The sequence below is a fragment of the Centroberyx affinis genome, unplaced genomic scaffold, assembly GCF_046629955.1.
Source record: "Centroberyx affinis isolate AG114_WGS23_722 - 3 ecotype Tasmania unplaced genomic scaffold, CSIRO-AGI_Caff_v1 ptg004389l_1, whole genome shotgun sequence".
Lineage (NCBI taxonomy): Eukaryota > Metazoa > Chordata > Actinopteri > Beryciformes > Berycidae > Centroberyx > Centroberyx affinis.
The window spans coordinates 193,580-211,067 of NW_027282079.1; the positions used below are offsets into that span (position 1 = coordinate 193,580).

The 17,488-nt window shown below is 41.1% G+C and overlaps 1 protein-coding gene across 1 annotated transcript; it reads right to left on the reverse strand.

Annotated features, from left to right (window-relative positions):
• Positions 1–96: 96 nt before the first annotated feature.
• dpp7 (dipeptidyl-peptidase 7) lies at positions 97–13,521 on the reverse strand. Its single transcript, XM_071543863.1, has 13 exons — positions 13,379–13,521; positions 12,542–12,674; positions 12,305–12,444; positions 10,830–10,993; positions 9,724–9,859; positions 9,015–9,096; positions 8,671–8,837; positions 7,826–7,886; positions 6,974–7,092; positions 5,948–6,104; positions 5,311–5,375; positions 5,151–5,221; positions 97–5,028 (listed from the first exon to the last, which is right to left on the reverse strand). Exons 1-13 carry the CDS (start codon positions 13,463–13,465, stop codon positions 4,860–4,862), a joined length of 1,551 nt encoding a protein of 516 aa, XP_071399964.1. The 5' UTR covers positions 13,466–13,521; the 3' UTR covers positions 97–4,859.
• Positions 13,522–17,488: the final 3,967 nt, after the last annotated feature.

Here is a 17,488-nt window from a genome sequence, read left to right on the forward strand (position 1 = left end):
AGCCTGACTGTGACTTGAATCTAAGCTGTGTCTTAATCATTTGTTGAGGAGGGGGGGGAGGTGCTGCGTAGGGTTCGACCGATACGGGTTTTAAAAGGCAGATACAGATATCTTTGGATTGAAGTTGCCAGTAGCCAATACTTTATGTATATTTGTGTATATTCAATATCTTCAAATTTGACCGTTTTCATGCCAAAAAATGACAAGAAACTACAAGTCCGCAGTTTTCCCCCATAATTGTATTCTTGTCAGGGTGGAAAAGCCTCTGAGACAGCTTTTAGACCATCATGGGACACTAAAACTCTCCATTGAAACCCCATCAGAATGTTGCATTAGAACCAATGCAGGTCAAGGGCTTCTCATAGACAACAAGTGAAGTATTGAGCAATTCTACAATAAATATGTAGTCAATCAAATGGCATCATATCAGACACTGACTGGCACATACCCATGTTTCAGCCCGATATATCGGTCTAACCCTAGTGCTAGGTTTGGCAGCAGGCTGGTCAGATGGTTAGAGAGACCGTCCTGTAAGCATAAGGCCACAGGTTTGACCCCACAACAGCCATCCTGTCTGAAGTGTCCTCAGGCAAGAACTACCCTACCTGCTCCACCTACAGCCTGACCCCTGTGCTGTAACGTTTGTGCATTTGTGTGACTCTTGCAGGGATATGCAAAGGAACAAATTCCTCATTACACTGTGTGTAATACGGTCACCGAGTGCTCTGGCCACGGCTGCCCTCAAGGTGCCCGCCCTCTTCTCCTTGGAAACGGGGAAATAAAGCCGAAGCTTCCGGAAACGTCCAAGGGCACGAGCATCTCAAGTCCCCGCATCTCCTGTCTCATGCTGCATTCAGGTTGTCTGGGAAAGACAGTACATGCGAGCTTCCTACTTGAAAATACCGTTCACCTCAAGCTTCCAGGTGGTAAATATTATCACACTGCGAGCAACTCCGCTGATGGTTCACACTGACCAACTGTGGCTCCGATTGCATCTATGTAGTAGTCTGCAAAGTTTTGAACAGGCAAATCATGTGGGATCATCATTACATCGTTTTGACGATTTAACATACCGTAGCAAGCACTACTTAGCATTAATCAAAAATAAACAAAAACCTCAATAAAATGAGTTCAGAGCTTACCATCGAATCTACGATGGATGCAGCTGTTCTCTAAGCATCGTTTTTGAGACCTTTATTCCTGTAGCCTTTGAGGTTAAAGTGAACTGGGAAGCTTTGAATGGCTGTAGTCTCCATTTTACACTTGCCAGGCAGAACTATTGTTCATTAAACAACATCATGTCGGTAGGGGAAAAAGGAAGCTTAGAAATCTGATTGGCCGTTGAGGTCAACAAGAGCAAAAAGCTCAGCTGTGGCCAAGTTACTCTCAGCAGACAAGCTTGTTGACCGTCCATCGGCAGAGTTTCCCTGGTCGCTCAGCTCAATAGTAAAAAGTGAGAATGAATCTGTGTCTTTGTCATTGGTTGGACATAAGACAGGGAAATTGCATCTGTTAAGTGAAAACGCTGAGCAGGAGAAACCAAAGTCTGTAAAATTTCAATCATGGCGTCTTGGCGGCTTCAAATGAGTTTGAATACATAAACACTTCCAAGTTGTAGCTTTAAACCGTCAAGCCTTTCAACGGTTCTTCCCATATGACATGGATGCAGCATCAGTCTTCACTCGGGACTTGAACGACCTCGGTCTTATTCCAGTTGTCGCCGAGCGGCGTGATTTACTTCTGTACTGTGAAGCTTTTGTTTTATGGGGATAGCAAGCGAGCACTTAGCATCTGAGTTTGTTTTTCTGTTTCTTTTTTTTTTTTTTTGGGGCTGAGCAGCTGCTATTATTTTTATTGAATGTTCCATTTTGTTCTTCTCGTTCTTATTGTTTTTGTTGGTAAGGTGGAGAGTGTATTTTTCTTTCTAGTGAGAAATTACCTTGGTGAGATTAGGTATAATTAAGTATAAATTTAGCTTAATATATTGAGTTGTAGTGTGTGTGTGTATATATATATAATGGTATAGTAATTATATATATCCTGGTAGAGTGAATTACCATTGTGTTTTTTTCCCCTCATGAATTAGAGTAGTAATAGTAGCTACAGAGCAACTTGCGGTCATTCCTGTAAATACCATTGGTTAACATCATAGCTCTATTTGTAGTTGTTTCTTTTATGAATTTGTATTGAGACCAAACTCCCCATCTTGTGTATTATGTCAGATGTGTATGTATTCTTTCCTGGACTCTAGGCGTCGTCTCACGTGTGCCTTCAATGTTGCTTCAGACAACATTCAACAGACAACTGTTTACTGTCTATGTTAATATCCATTTCAATCCGTTCGTGCTATCTTTGACATGTCCACACATTGCCGATTTTGCTATTTGAGAACTATACGGTCATTGCGGTCAGCGCAAATATGAATATTTTTACATATTCAAACAATGAAATGAGAATTGATATTTTTCCAGTAGTCCCTCAGAGCAATCATTGGGTTTACTCAACATGGATCTTGACCAGTGTGTATACACAAGGGCTCTATCTCTCTGTGATCCCTACCTAGATGTTCAGCATAATTCCTGAGCCAAAGATATGCTGAAAAATGTAGCAACATTTGCGATTGGTTTTGTTGGGGGTGTTGAATATGAAAAGCCATTTCTCCAAAGCCATTTCTTTCTAAAACAAAGGAAATATTTTCAGAGCTTTTGATAAGGGTTCGACCGATATAGGTTTTGAAGGCCGATATCAAAATGTTTTGACTGAAGTTACTGATAACTCATATTCAATCATTTTTAAATCTGACCACTTTCATGACAAAAAGTTACTAGTATTCAATGTTTACCCCAGAATTCTATCTTTGCCAGGGTGGAAAAGCCCCTGAAACAGCATTTAGATCATGAGACACTAAAACTGAATAACTAAAATGTGCCAAGAAAATATAATTTTATTGCAGGTTTTCCAGACTGGTTTCAGGTAGCTGTGGTCATGGAGGAACCTCCCTCGTATTGGCAGGGTACAACATGACTTGCAGATATCTGATATTTAATAAAAGCCCAATATTGGCTCAGTATATCGGCAAACCATTATATCGGTCTAACCCTACTTTTGATATTGTACCCAAAAGACTATTCTGTCCTCCGCTAACCACGGTGAGGAAAACAGCCATGGTCAAGTGGGTTTTTCAAAATGTAGTTTTAGGATGCTCTTGGTTAATGTTAATCGAGACTAAAAACAAATAAATGATTTTGTTTTATGGTAATATTTTTGAAAAATCCGATAGCTTTTGAATGATCATGACATTAAATCTTGGTCAGGTATTTCAAGGATTAAAAGCCTGGCGCTATATTTTGGGACACTTTGTGTAGTGAGGAGGCCGCTCTAGTGGCCCACTTACAGGTTTCCTAAGCAAGTCTGAAAACTGAATTAGATTTTTCGAGGTCTCGAGAAGTTTGGGAATTTGGGAACACAGTCTGTGAAAGTATTGGGGTTGGGGACTGTTGTTCAGGACTGATGTAAATGTGACTACATATTTTGTAGCTGTAGACCCACTGCCATGTCATCTCATGATACTTTAGGTGTGGGGAAAGTGAATTTTTAAATGAAAACCCTGCAACTTAAAATGGTTTATAATGGGAGATGCAAATATACCAGACATAGGTCAAACACTATAGTATGAGATGGGTGGGGTTAGTAAGAGCGGATTTGATGATTTCCAGATTTTGAAAAGTTTGGGATTTCCACAAAAAGTATGGACATTTTTGTTGCAATCACACATTTAACGTCATCACATGCCGCTTTTACCACAAATACAGGCTGCCAACAAAATGTTCACGTAAACCTCTTATTGGTAATTACAATTACGACTTCCCACTTGTGTATCAACACAAGGTGTAAATACTGATGTCGGCAGTCCAATATGATAAAAACCAAATTATCAGTTATAATGACACTTCATACAATCCAATCCACTTACAAAAAGCGAGAATACCTGCTGCAGTTTGTTTAGGGTTGATTTTAAAATCACATGGAGACACTAGAATCCTTGAGTACCAACTAAAATCTTCAAAGAAATTAAGGACTGTGCTATTTTTGACATGGAGAAAATACATTTGAAGCCTGCAAATTGACTTTCAAAGACTTAAAAAAAAAAAAAAGTATTGTCTCTACCCAACCCATCTCTTACATAAGTCCGAACACACGTTTGTATGATCTCTGTCCTAATGCTGTAGCGTGGGATGTCTATGAATGTGGTGGCAAACACACTTCAAGGGCTTTTCTGACTGGATGGATGGAGGGAGGGAGGGGCACCGTTCTGCATTTTCTTAATTTATTATTTCAAAAATTCATCCTAAAACATAACAATATGTATTGTTGATGTCACCTGGTTTACAATAAACGCTGGATCTGCTTTAATTTTGTAAAAATGTGGAGATTAAAAAGATTTTATTGAACAGAAATGGTACACCCGTGTCATTCATTGAGACATTCATGAGACAAACCAGGGCTGTAGTATTGCAGTCTAGTCTATGTATTGAGTCTGGTTTGCAGACCACTTTTCTGACATCATGGACATCTTTCTGACATCTTGGTTTCGTGTCTATTTCTATTTACAGACCCTACTATCCAAAAATAAATTGTTTTCCCAGCACTACAAATAGTTTAAAAGACCTCAATCTGTATGTAATGGGCTTCAAACTTCTTTGCATTGATTAGTCAATTCCTATGTATTGATTAGTTGGATGTTATAAGGCATTCAACCATGTGCCATAGAAGGCCGAGTGCATACACTTGGCCCTCTTGTAGACAAATCCTTCAGAAAGTCCTTATTATTTTTGGATCTGGAAAGAAATACACACTGTTCATTGCCTGTTCTGGTCTTGGAATAGGACTCGATTTGCTCTGGTCTCGACTCCCTTTGGACCTGACTGTTGTAATCTCGTCCGCTCCGTCTTCACCCACCGTGCGATGAGGTCAGCTTCTGTCTTCCTGGCGTTGATCACTGACACTGGATCAGCGTCGTTGGATTCTCTGAATAAACCAACGACACAGACCCATGTCAGATTGTATTTCTATGTGTAGAATGCAAAAAAACAACAAAACAGTGCATTGGGTTTAATGAGGCAAGAATGACACTTGAGGGGGGCCTTTACCTCAAATCTAGATGATGGGCTCCTCCAGAAATGTTGATTGCAATCAGCGATGAGCTCAAGGACTTGCGCACCTGAAGAGCACAGAGCCAATTAACCCAGAGATCAGCTGGCGGGACTTCGGAGTTAATGGAAGTGAACAATCTCATCTCAAGTCTCTTACCCCTCCATTCGCCCAGGGGTCCAGGTCTCCATTGGAGAAAATAATGTTGCTGGCTGCGGCGAGGGCTGAAACGCAAGCAAAGACTTTATTAGAAATAAGTGCTTTTTCCAAGATGGGGGGGGGGGGGAATTGTTAGAGAAATGCTGTGGGAAACAAGGAATCCTCCATTTGAAAATGAGAAATCCCAGATTCGTTCACCACCAATATCTAAATCGTTGGCTCAAAGTCTGTCTATCCACTAAATTTAATAGAAAACTGTTTGCTACAGACAAAATTAACAAAAAAAAAACAACAGGAGAATTCAATTACACTCCAATTCTGAAATACCAACTTATGCATTTCTTATGCAATTCTGTCTCTTCCTGACACTGACACTTATACAGTAGGGATGAACTGATCGGTTTTGGATGGGAGAGATGGGAATAACTTAAAATCTCACCATTCCTAAAACAAGTGAAAAATTCTGTTGTTGGGGGTGAATTAATTCCACTTTCTAATGCAGTTTCACTTCTGAAATTTGAGAACCAGTCAATATTTGAAACAAGTTGATTTGCATTGGAGGTGAAAGCATCTCACTCCATTGGCAGTGCCCAGTGGGAACCCCGTATACAGTAGTTTGCGGTGTTCAAGTCCTCACCGTCGCCCCAGTACTGGATCTTGAGCCAGCGAGGTCGTGGGATCACGGCCCAGCGCTTGCTGCAGTACAGCTCCCGGTCTTTCTCGGTGAAGGCCATGGGAGGAAACATGTCGGTCACGTTGTTGCTCTCGTAGCAAAGCTCCACCTCTGTGCACGCCTGCAGCCAGAGAGAGGCAAGGAGCAACGACAGGTGTGTTAGCAGAGTGAGCTGGAGACCTTGTAAGTCGAATGTCAAATTTTTTTATTTTTTTTTTGAATTTGTCTTCACAGCAGTTCAAAAGAGCCCTGAAATCACTTCTCCTAACTAACCAATATTTTCCATATGGGCTGCCTATATAAGCTGGGTCCAACCAATATTTTCCTTATTTGTGTGTATATTCTTCTTTATCTTTCTTGTCTTATGAAAACTCCAAGCCATATTACATGAGTGTCTACTCTTAGTCTGTTAATGACAGTGTTTGTGTATACTTGCCTGTATTATGAATGAGTATTCTTGGTGTGTGTGTGTGTGTGTGCGTGTGTGTCTTATGACTATGACTGATTCTTTATACTTGTGTAATAGATGGGTGTTATGGGATGCATTGTTGTCAAGTACTATGCTGAACTATGTCTCCGTTTTTTACTATGTCTAAACTTATTTATAGATACATTCAAATTGTGTATTTTACATTGCTGTAATTATTTTTTGTAATATGCTGCCTGGAGGAATGCCACTTTTCAAGCCCCTGGAGGGTTTCCACACAAATATGTATGAGCACGTTGTTGTTATTGTGACTGTCCTGGGTTTCAGTGGAGAGTTTTAGTGTTCCATGATTGTCTAAATGCTTTTTCAGAGGCTTTTCCACCCTGACATGAATAAAACTGAATACTCTTAATTTATTGGCACATAATATCAGCTATCAGCAGCTTCTATCCAAAATGCATCGGCCTTCAGAAACCCATATCGATTGAACCCCTCTGAACAAGAGTGCCAGCCTAAAACGTGATTTGATGGCATGTAAAGTAACCTGGGTGTCCTGTGAGTACCTGGTAGTCCCAGGCCAGGCTGTTGAAGCCAAGTCCGCAGCCGGTGGGATCGGCACACTCTATATACAGACTGTACAGATCGAAGCAAGTCAGCTCCCCGGTAGAGTTGTACACAATTCCTGTAGGACAAAAACCAACAGGAGTTAAAAACGTCACAATTAAATGTAGGTTATTTGTGTTATTTCATGTGGGAGTTCTTATGCATCTAGCAGCCACAAGTCACAAGTCTATACAGGGCTAACACAGATAGACAAACACTCCCATTCACACCTATGGGCAGTTTAGAATCTCCAGTCCACCTGGCTGTGGGAGGAAACCCAGGAGAACATTGGGAGAACATGCAAACTCCACACAGAAGGGACCGGGAATCCATTTTGGAACAAAAACAGGTGATTCTATACTTACAAATATAAGCATTTGTATGCAAAGATCCTAGGAAGACTCATTTCTTTTAATGGTTACTATTAAAATATATGGTTACTATTAAAATATATATGAAATAATGTGTTTTTCTTTCATCTTAGTAATCATTTGATAAAAGTGGGCGTCTATTTTTCCCCAAATGGTGGACATCTTGTTAAACACCATCAGTCTGAAGCAGGCCAGCGCCCTCTAGAGTGTGTTGACATGAAATGCAACAGAAGAGATCATCTCCAGAACTCTACATACCCATCATCGTTCAATATTCTCTAAAATATATAGAACCCGGTCTGAAATATGTAGCGTGATTTTGTCAGCCAAGGAGTTGAGTTACCTACTATCCTTCAAAAAAGTATCTTAATTCTTTTTCATTTTGGGCTAATAACCAAATGATGGGTATGTAATATAGAACAATGAGTCCACTTCCTTTACCTGCAGTGTTTCTGAGGTTCACCAGCAGATCGGATCCACTCAGCATAGTGTCACACGCCACCTGGAAAAGCAAGTCATCATAATTATACATACGCTCGGATCATAAAATTATAAATGGGCAAAGGATTACAAGGACATGCCCAGGACCTTTTGTTGCTTACCCTCTTGGGGATTTATTTCGCTTTACTGGCTGAAATGCAAATACAAGGCACAATGCACACTTGTGCCTTCATGTTTTCTCCATTTGTTATATATTGTGTATATCTTGATCTTTTAAATAATTACTTTTTTTTTTTAATATTGCAAATATTTCAATTTTTTTTTTTTATCTATCCATATTGTACATATTTTCAGTTCATTTCTCATGTCTCAGTATGCCTTGCGGCTGTTATTTTGCACCCCCTGTAGACGTGCTGTAAGTCATTAAAGTTTCACTTCATATGTTCTACTATCGAAAATGAAGGCTGAAACCTCTCATTTGCTCCATTTTTATTTATATTCTATTACTGTTTGCTGTATTAATAGCATTACTATTTGCTGCTGCTGCCAACGACCCAGTTTCCCCACGGGCATCAGTAAAGTTTCATCTTATCTTAAACCTATTTAAACTTGGTAACAGGTTAGTAAGACAGTTTACTGTGTCACAGTAACCTAAATTTGGAAACAAATCTACCTCAGACTATTCGCTTTTACTTATAACATTACTGAATGGACCTACACCCATTGTTGTTATATATTTAGACATTATTCTTCAGCCACTTCTCTGATGGACCTCCATGATGGAGCCAGACGTGGCTGCTAGGGAGATTCGTGACACATTTGTGTTTTTTTTTTTTTCCCGGTACCTTGACAGGGTTGGCCGGCAAGTTCCCCCAGAAGTGGGTGCTGTAGGGGTAATCCAGCATGGCCATCAGGGTGAAGGCGTTCCTCAGCAGGCCGTTCAGCTGGTGGATGTCTTTAGGGGAGGATGGAGTCTTACACAGGGAGAACTTCGACTGGATACGACTGTAATCTGCGGGAAGTCAACAGAACAGGACCGGCTTAAAACGTTCCACACTTTTTCATTCCAGACTTTGCTTGAATGGATTTTGGTCGGTGTTCAATGTGGAATTTCAGAGAGGTCAGAGCCTGTCCTGGTAGAGATTTGCATTTTTTTCTATAGGAGGAGTCATTCTACTGCAAAGTTTACCTTGGTGTTCGGCTAATTCTTGCAGCTGCTGGAAAGCTCCTCTCACTGCATCTCTGCATTCTGGGGCGTAGCTCTCAAAATCCTTTGCAAAAAAAATCAGTTGGTGATGTCAAGACAGTGTGGCACTTTCATGCAAATGTCATGAATCAACTAAATTAAGAGTTCTGCTTCCTCCATTTGACAAAAACAAATGACGCACATACAAAATGACTGACAAGCACAAGATTAAACTGTCTAACTTTACAAGGTCCTTGCAAAAACGTTAACACTGTAAAGCTGCACCAGGCAAGACTTTGTGGTTGAGGCTGATAAGATGGGTGGATGTTTACACCAAAGTGGGGCCGCAGCAGAGGAAAGCGTCCCGTCCCCGCTAATCGAGACGCCAAAAATTAATTTTAGTGTGTCCCTTTGGTCTCTGGAGGGAAATCTTCACACAGGGAAGCGATGAATCGAAGCTTAAGAGTGAAATCCAAAAGTGTCTCCTAAGGCTCCGTCCAGAGAAAGCTGGACTGATGGAAAATAGTCGGGGGGGTGTAGAATGCAGTTAATGGAATCTGTATTTCAGTCTGCAGACCTTTCTTAAGACACCTACATACATACATACAAGTCACTGTGATCTCCTCAAGTTAGTGGTCTGCAGACTGGAGCATGGAATGATAAAGATACAATCAACTGCATTCTTTCGTCTCCACATTCGTTTTCAACTTACAGACGTGACGTCCCGGAAGAACTGCCTGGAGTCCCCCATCCCGGCAGTCGACAGGATGGGGGCGCTGGCAGCCAGGGCTCCGGCCACGATGTTTGGATACTTCAGTCTCATGTAGACAGACAGCATCCCTCCATAGCTGCAGGGGGAGAGGTGGGACAACCTCAAAACAATTATTCAAAGCTAAGAAATGACTGTTATTCTCTTTGTTTTTAGAAAAGATTCTTCTCTTTCTGGCTTGGGAGCAGCTGAGGAATAACTGGGTCAGCGACAAGTTGCCCACTTCTAAATAATTAGGCCATCTCAAAGTAAAAAGGGAAACTTCTCTTTAGGCCGCTTCATGATTCCAAGAGTGAAAGTGTAAATACAAGCGGGCTCAGATCACTCCCTGAAACCCAGTACTGCAGCCAGTGTTAAATCTGGCATCATATTTTATGTGTGCAAGTTCTTACTGGGGTTTGACAGATAGGGGTTTTTGAAGGCTGATACAGATATTTTTTGGATTGAATCTGCAATAAGAGGCACTTTGTGCAGATATTCAATACCTTTAAATATGACCATTTTCATGCCCAGAAATCCCCCAGAATTTTATTCTTGTCAGGGTGGAAAAGCCCCTGAAACATTTGGACCAAGGGACACTAAAACTCTCAGTACAATACTGCATATTTACACATAATTGTGTGGAATCCAATCGAAATGTCGAATTAGAATCAATTCAGGTTAAGGGCTTCCCATAGACCAGTGGTTCTCAACGTGGGGCCCGGGGACCACCAGGGGTCCTTGAGGGGGTTCCAGGGGGTCCCCAGCAAATTGATGAATTGTTAAACTTCGGCATTATTTCATTTACAAGAAGTTAACACAATTAGAGAATGTAGAAGAATGACTGTTTTGATCATATTTTCTCTGTTATCTCTCTACCTACAATACAGATAGCCATGGAATTCTGGACAAAATCATATCTAACATAAAAATTTTCTCTGTGGCCCTAATGTGGACTAAATTAGGGGTCCTTGATATGAAAAAGGTTGAGAATCACTGCCATAGACAACCAGCGCTGTACTGATATAGATTTTTAATAAAAAGGCCAATATCGGCCCGATAGCTCTTACCTGCCGCCGAACACGATGACAGGACACTCCGCGGCGGCGAGCTGCTGTTTCAGCTCGGTGATCATGACAGCGTAGTCGGCGAGGGCCTGCTCCACCGTCAGCAGGCCGACCTGGGGGATGTTGAAGGACTCCTGGCCGAACGGGAGGGATTTGCCGTAGTACCTCTGTCGGGGAAGGGAGGTTTTCAAGCTCAGTCGAGCGTTCGAAACGAGCGTTGCCTTGTCGAAGCTTCGGTTCATACGCTTCCAGCTCCAGCGGCTTCCTGACTGGCAGACATGCGCCGCTTATTCAGGAACTGCTCCAAGTTCTGCAATGTGACTCAGTCAGGGCAAGAAACTAACTTTTGTCTTCTGGCCACATATAAAATCTGATAAATCCAGGGTGTCTGCGGGTTTCGGAAGGGCAAATTTTCCACCTTTCTACATGCTGAACTGAAATTTAATTTAAGACCTAAGTCTGTTTATGATTGAACATAGCTAATTAAAGTTGTGAAACTAGAAATAGGCGACTAAAGGACACCAGGGAATTAACTGTTACAGCTCTTGAAGTCCAATTGTGTTTCGTAAAGCAGACAGGATGCAGATTGTAGTGCTAACCCTGTTGTGTATTAAGAAATAAGACCTGTAAGTAAATAATTAATTAATAGCTTTTAAGGCCTTATATCTAGATCATTTAAGGACCCGCAGATACTCTGAAATCCCCAAATTAACTGTCAATCTTCACTATTTTAACAGCTGACTAGACTTTTTTATGATGGTTGGTTTCAATGCAGAAGTGGCTGGTAGTTTAGACTTGGTTGGAGGGTCAGGAATCAGCTGACAGTATGAGTCAAACTGTAACCATCTGTTTCCCCATTGCCATATTATTTGCAAGCTCTACTCAGCCATAATCGTTTAGCCAAAAAGTGTTTAGTCAAGAATTCACTCTCTGCATACTGTCTGTATTTCGCTCCACTATACATCATTTATAATTTGTGCCTTAGTAATGCAAAAGCGCTGACACACACAAATCACTCACTATATCACTGTGTCTCTGGCTCGAACGAACACACACACACACACACACACACTCTGCAGCCGTTACACTTTGCTAGAACAACCTGCTTGCTCACACACTCATACGACCCAATTCAGCCTCTGATGTTTGCTTTTATTTGACTGTTAAAGCACTTTTCAAACTATATAACTATAAAGACCTGGTCTTGGTCAGCTCAAACCATAACCAAATTAGTCAGTGTCTCTAGCTGTATAATGATATAAAGATTTCTCTCATGTGATGAATTTACTAGTCAACCTTTATACTGTAGGCTTAGTGGATAGAGACCCGTCTCATAACTGAAAAATCCCAGGTTCAATTCCCAATAACAGCTAATGTCTTCCTGTTCATACTCCTGATTACACTGACTGCATTAATACAGCCAAGCCTTCACAGAACCAAAATATTTTCATCATTGATGTTAATGTCTGTATTCTTACATGTTCAGCAAATATGACCAAGGCTCTCTGCTGGGCAGCCAACTCTATGATGAACCCAGAGTTGAGGGCGAAATCCCAGATGTCTCCCTCGTTGCCAGTGTAGAAGAAAATAGGCCCGTAGCCTTTCTTCCAGTACTTATCTAAAATGGGGCGGAAAAGAGGTCATAATGATTAAAATATGCTCATGTATGGATGTTATACAGGTATATTTACTGGGAAAGTGGTTAGTGGATTTACCGGTGATCAGGTACCGCTGGTTGTAGGTCCCATTCCCCATGCTGTTAAAGTTGAAGTGGTCCATAGTCTGAGTGAAATACTTCTCTGTGAACTGGGGTTCATGCTCTGCCTTGAGCTCATGATGTTTTCTTGACTATAAAAATGAATAACATGTATTATATTCAGGGGGAGTCCATTATTCATTAAGCTCTATCTAACCTTGTAGGCCTCCACTCTGCACACCAGAGCCCTTTTTAAATTGGGGAAAAACAAGAATTTGATTAGGTCATCATGAGTTGATAAACTGTTTCTTAAGACTCTCACTTAAAGTCCATGGAACGCCGTATCTCTATGGACAGACATTCACGCCAAACTCCATTCAATAATCTCTCAATTAAAGTTTCCTTGATATTCGGCAAACATAGCTAGCTGGTAGAATGTGATTTAAGACTTTTTCCGAATGGTTAGGGTCCACTCTTCAATTCGGCATAGATCCGATACACCAAGAAACATTGACTTCAATAAAACTTGAACTTTTATAACTGGTTAGCCTGTTACTGCCACAATCTCTCCCACCAAAATACAATGTAACGTTAGAAGGCCTATTGAGCAGCAATTCTGAAAATTGTGATTTTATTAAAGTAAGAGAGCTGCTTCCTGGGTCACATGTATGCCGAATTTACAAAGATTCGTCATGGGCTTATGCCATGGTCTGCCAGCTGTGTACATATATCAAAAAGCAAGGTTAAATTAAATTGCAAGATTTTTGAATGGAGTTTGGTTTCATATTCGCTACATTTTAAGACGGAAGCACAGCGGAATAATACATTTTAGAAAAACTTTGGAGTAAAACGTTACCTGAAAATATCTGCTTGGCAGTCCCTGCAGCACGTCTGCCCAAAGACAGCACAGGGTTACAGTGACAAAAGCAAGTATCTTAGTCATGTTGAAAAGGAGTCACAAACTAGTGACTACAGCTACATTCACCGCTAAAAGGTGCTGGTTTTATCTGCCCCTACCGCGCCTGCGCCAAATGTATGTGTCACATGACTTGTGTTGATGGCTAGTGTTTTGATATATGCTGCGTTTAAGTGCTCCTCGTAAACTCTTACTCCCGCTTCAATACGACTTTTTGAGCATTCAAGTGCGTTTGGTGTTGAATAATAACAAAATAGATCTGTAACAACAAAAATATGTTTTATTTTAATATGCAATGGAAGACATGCATACAACTGATGGTGTGTTGTTTTATGGAGAAGTTGGGGGTCTGTGGGGTATGATTGTACTTGCTGTCAATGGTTTCTGAAGAGGTTGGCTTTGTCTTGATTATGTTCAGTAAGTTGACCTTGGAATAGGTGTGTAGGAATGGTGTCATTATTGTTTTGTGCCCCACTGATGGGTCCTATACTACAAGTTATATTTGTTAATTTACTTTCTTTACTTTACTTGATTTTCCTATAATACAAATTTCCATATATCATAATGTAAAAGACACAGATTAACTATATGCTAGAGCCAGTTTTGTTTTGTTTACAAGACCAATGATGCCAAGAGAGGTAGGCAAGAATATGAGCAAATGGCTCGCGCGGGCCCCAGCCAATTAATAGAATCCATTGAATCAGGTGTGCAGTTGCTGGAAGACGCCGTCGAGACAGTTTTCAACGGCAATAAAGAAAGTAGTAGAATATAAACGAAACAAGTGTAAAGAAAGGAGTAGTCAGAGAAGGAAGAATGTTTTATTTGAGTTTTGCTCCTTTGATTCAACTTGACTTGTAAAGGCCTGTTTTATTTTTATGAATGTGTTCGGCACGAGCCAAGCAACACCAACAAGAACACATCAAGACCAACAAACTGTGAGTAACTCACCTTCACGGCGTATATTGGCTATAGTCGTAAATAAAAGAAGCCACGACACTATCAATCCCATCAATTAAACTCCCCCTTCATCTCCCGGTAGATGGTTCGTTCCACCACACACTGTATTTGGAACTGGCCGAAACCGCTGCTCGTGCTCAGTCACTCAGTCACTCAGTCAGTGACTGGAGGTGGCGCGCGGCTCCCGGTGAGATAACGCATTCAAAACAGAAAAAGATAATAATGAAAAGACAGTCAACTTAAAGAATTTTTTTTAACCAAACAAAGTAATAGTGATGGCAAAACGAAGCTTTCTGAAGCAATGAGGCTTTCCTTTCAATTGTATCGAGAAAGGGTTCATCAGGGTTCATTCACATTAGTGCCACCTGGTGGTCAAAAGGACGAACAGCAGCTATGAATCTACTGTGTCTAATGAATTGGTTCCTTCTGGTGCTTTGAAAACATGATATTTGTTGTGGAAAACAATGAACGTAACTAGTAACGGTAATAATGCCGTTTGGTTGTCTTACTTAACATAATAAGATAATAGGTGAATAAATAAAGAGAAACATCTTATAATTCTAGAATAGGCTACATCTCATATTTATGGTGAACCTGCTGACTGAACCACACATAGCCTTAATTGTTCTTTACCTATTATTTCACAGGCAAGGCTCATCTAGGCTTCATATCTGAACTCTAAATCAAGAAGTAAGTGCCTGTTGAAGTGATAGTGCTTGATGAATCAGGCAGTGAAAGAGCTTGTGGACTGGGCAGTGAAAATGTTATTAAATGGGGAGTGGGGGTGCTTGTGCAACTGAACAGGGGTCATCACTGGAATTAAAGGTGTTGAATTAGGAAGTATTTCTTGTTCCACAGTGGGAGAGCTGAGTTGATTTTTTCTGCTCCTGCCTTTTTGAGAGTATCTGAGGACTGAGGAGGCTGGAGTGCATGGATCCACCATGTGGCTGTCCAACTGATCCCACAGAATCCTCACCTGAAAGAATGGCAAAACCAAATAACTGCTGTTGAATTGTTAATGTGCCCTGCAACACAAGCATTTAACATGTCAAATTTAAGTCAATAGTAACAAAAAAGATCATACAACAATACCAGAGGGGTGACCAAGTCAACTTTGTGTCCCAAGTTAGTCTCAAGTCTTGAGGTACAAGTCTCAAGTTGAGGCCCAAGTCTAAATGTAAAACAAGTCAAGTCACGCCAGAACAAATCAAGAGTCCAGTATCAATTTAATATCTTAAAGAATATTAAATATCTAGGACTTTTTAGTGCAATATGGTTTTAATAGGATACAAACTTGGTAAGAGCATCATGAGTTTGCTGGAACAAATCTCATCACTTTCAACCTAAGTCATTTACACAAACACAAGATCTCAAGTCAAGACTTTAGAAACCTTTTTAAGTCATCAAAGTACAAGTCAGAGTCAAGTCCCAAGTCACCAGAACCCAAGTCAAGTCTCAAGTCTTATTTTCATGCACCAAGTCAAGTCTCAAGCAGTTCAAACTGTGACTCGAGTCTGACTCAAGTCCAAGTCATGTGACTCGAATCTGCACCTCTGAACAAAACATAAACAGTACCTGAGTGAGTTGCAGGACCGGCTGAAGTTCCTGCTGGCTCTGGCTGTAGCGGGTGGATGTGAGAGGAGGTGGATGGGGTGTTTTGGGCTGTCTCTGACCCTATGATGAAGGCACGTACTGCTGTGAGCCAGTTCACAGCAGCCTGTGCATTAGACTGGCTGCAGAGGCCCACAGTTTTATATCTTGGGTCAGGCAGTGTGGCCAGTGTCATTACGCTCATAGTCTCAATGGATGACAACCTCTCAGTGCCTTTTCATCCTTAACTAGTGCTTGTTTGCTGCTCACAGCATGTCTCAGCATGCGGATGAGAGGAATGACCTTCAGTGGTAGCTTCATTGAAATGAGACGGCACTCCCGGACACTCATTAACGGAGCTGTACTCCTCGGAGGTCACAGGTGTGAGGTCTGTCCTAAAAGTGCTCTCTTTGGTTAAATAATCACTGCAGCATGGCATAGGTGCTGTTCCACTGGGTGTCCACCTCTTGCATCACTTTGAGAGTAGGTCTACCCATCTGCTGCTGCATTGGGAAAGCCTTTCCTTACTTGATCTGAAGCAGGCAACTATCTTTCTAGCCTTGGATCTAGCATCCTCCAGCCCAGGTGTCTGATCTATGGCTTTCTTCACCACCAAATTCAGCGCATGTGCAATGCATGTTGTGCGTCTCATTTTGAAGCTGCTGGCACCTGCTAGCATATTAGATGCAGCATCAGTTACAAGGCATCTTACTTTGGTTTGAATGCCCCACTCCTCCATCACAGCTGTCTTGACTAGCTGACAGCTGTGTCTTCAGCAGAATGACACTTGGAGAATTTTCCCACTCTGAGTAATACAGTCGACAGCTCATCCTGCTGCACCTCTTCCTTTGCCTTCTCTTTTCCTTCCACCATGCCCTTTAATGCCTGTCTAGATGGGAGAATGTAGGTTGGGTCTAAGATACCAACAAGCTCCTTAAATACAGCATCATCCACAATGGTGAAGGGCTGTGAATCCTTAACAATCATATTCACCAATCATATTCATATTCAGTCATTTGTTTTCTGGTCCCTTCAACACAAGAAAAGCATATGAATACAACACATAGCCTAAAACAGACTAATACATATAATATAACATGTTTACATTTTAATTTGTTTCGTTGTTTTTATGAAGTTACCTTAATGTCAAGAATGCTATCAGCAGAAGAGAGAAAGAAAGAGAGAAACAGGCAACTTGTAAACCAATAAGTGAATGACAGTCGGAAATGTTCCCAAACTGCAGAAGGCCCTCATTTCCTTGCTGGTTCCATCTCTGCAAAAAAAAAATCTCAGATTATCAAATACTCACTATCTCACGACTGACACCACAACTTCCTTGAACTAGCCTCAAAGCCTGTGCCAGAGCTTTACTTCCTTTGAATCACATACCAAAGTGGTCGCGTGGTCGTGTGCCGAACGAAGCTTCGGACGTCATCGACCACGTGTTTATGGCAAAACGCTGCTAATGCTAATAAAAGGTTTGAGTATATGAAACAAACGCTA

Bases quoted from the DNA above. Each gene is read 5' to 3' on its own strand.
- dpp7 (XM_071543863.1), bottom strand. From the start codon at position 13,465: ATGACTAAGATACTTGCTTTTGTCACTGTAACCCTGTGCTGTCTTTGG. The intron at 9,860-10,829 runs GTAAGAGCTATC...CTCCCCCTGCAG, and splicing joins GTCATCGTGTTCGGCGGCAG to CTATGGAGGGATGCTGTCTG. The intron at 9,097-9,723 runs GTAAGTTGAAAA...TTTTTTGCAAAG, and splicing joins TCTTCCGGGACGTCACGTCT to GATTTTGAGAGCTACGCCCC.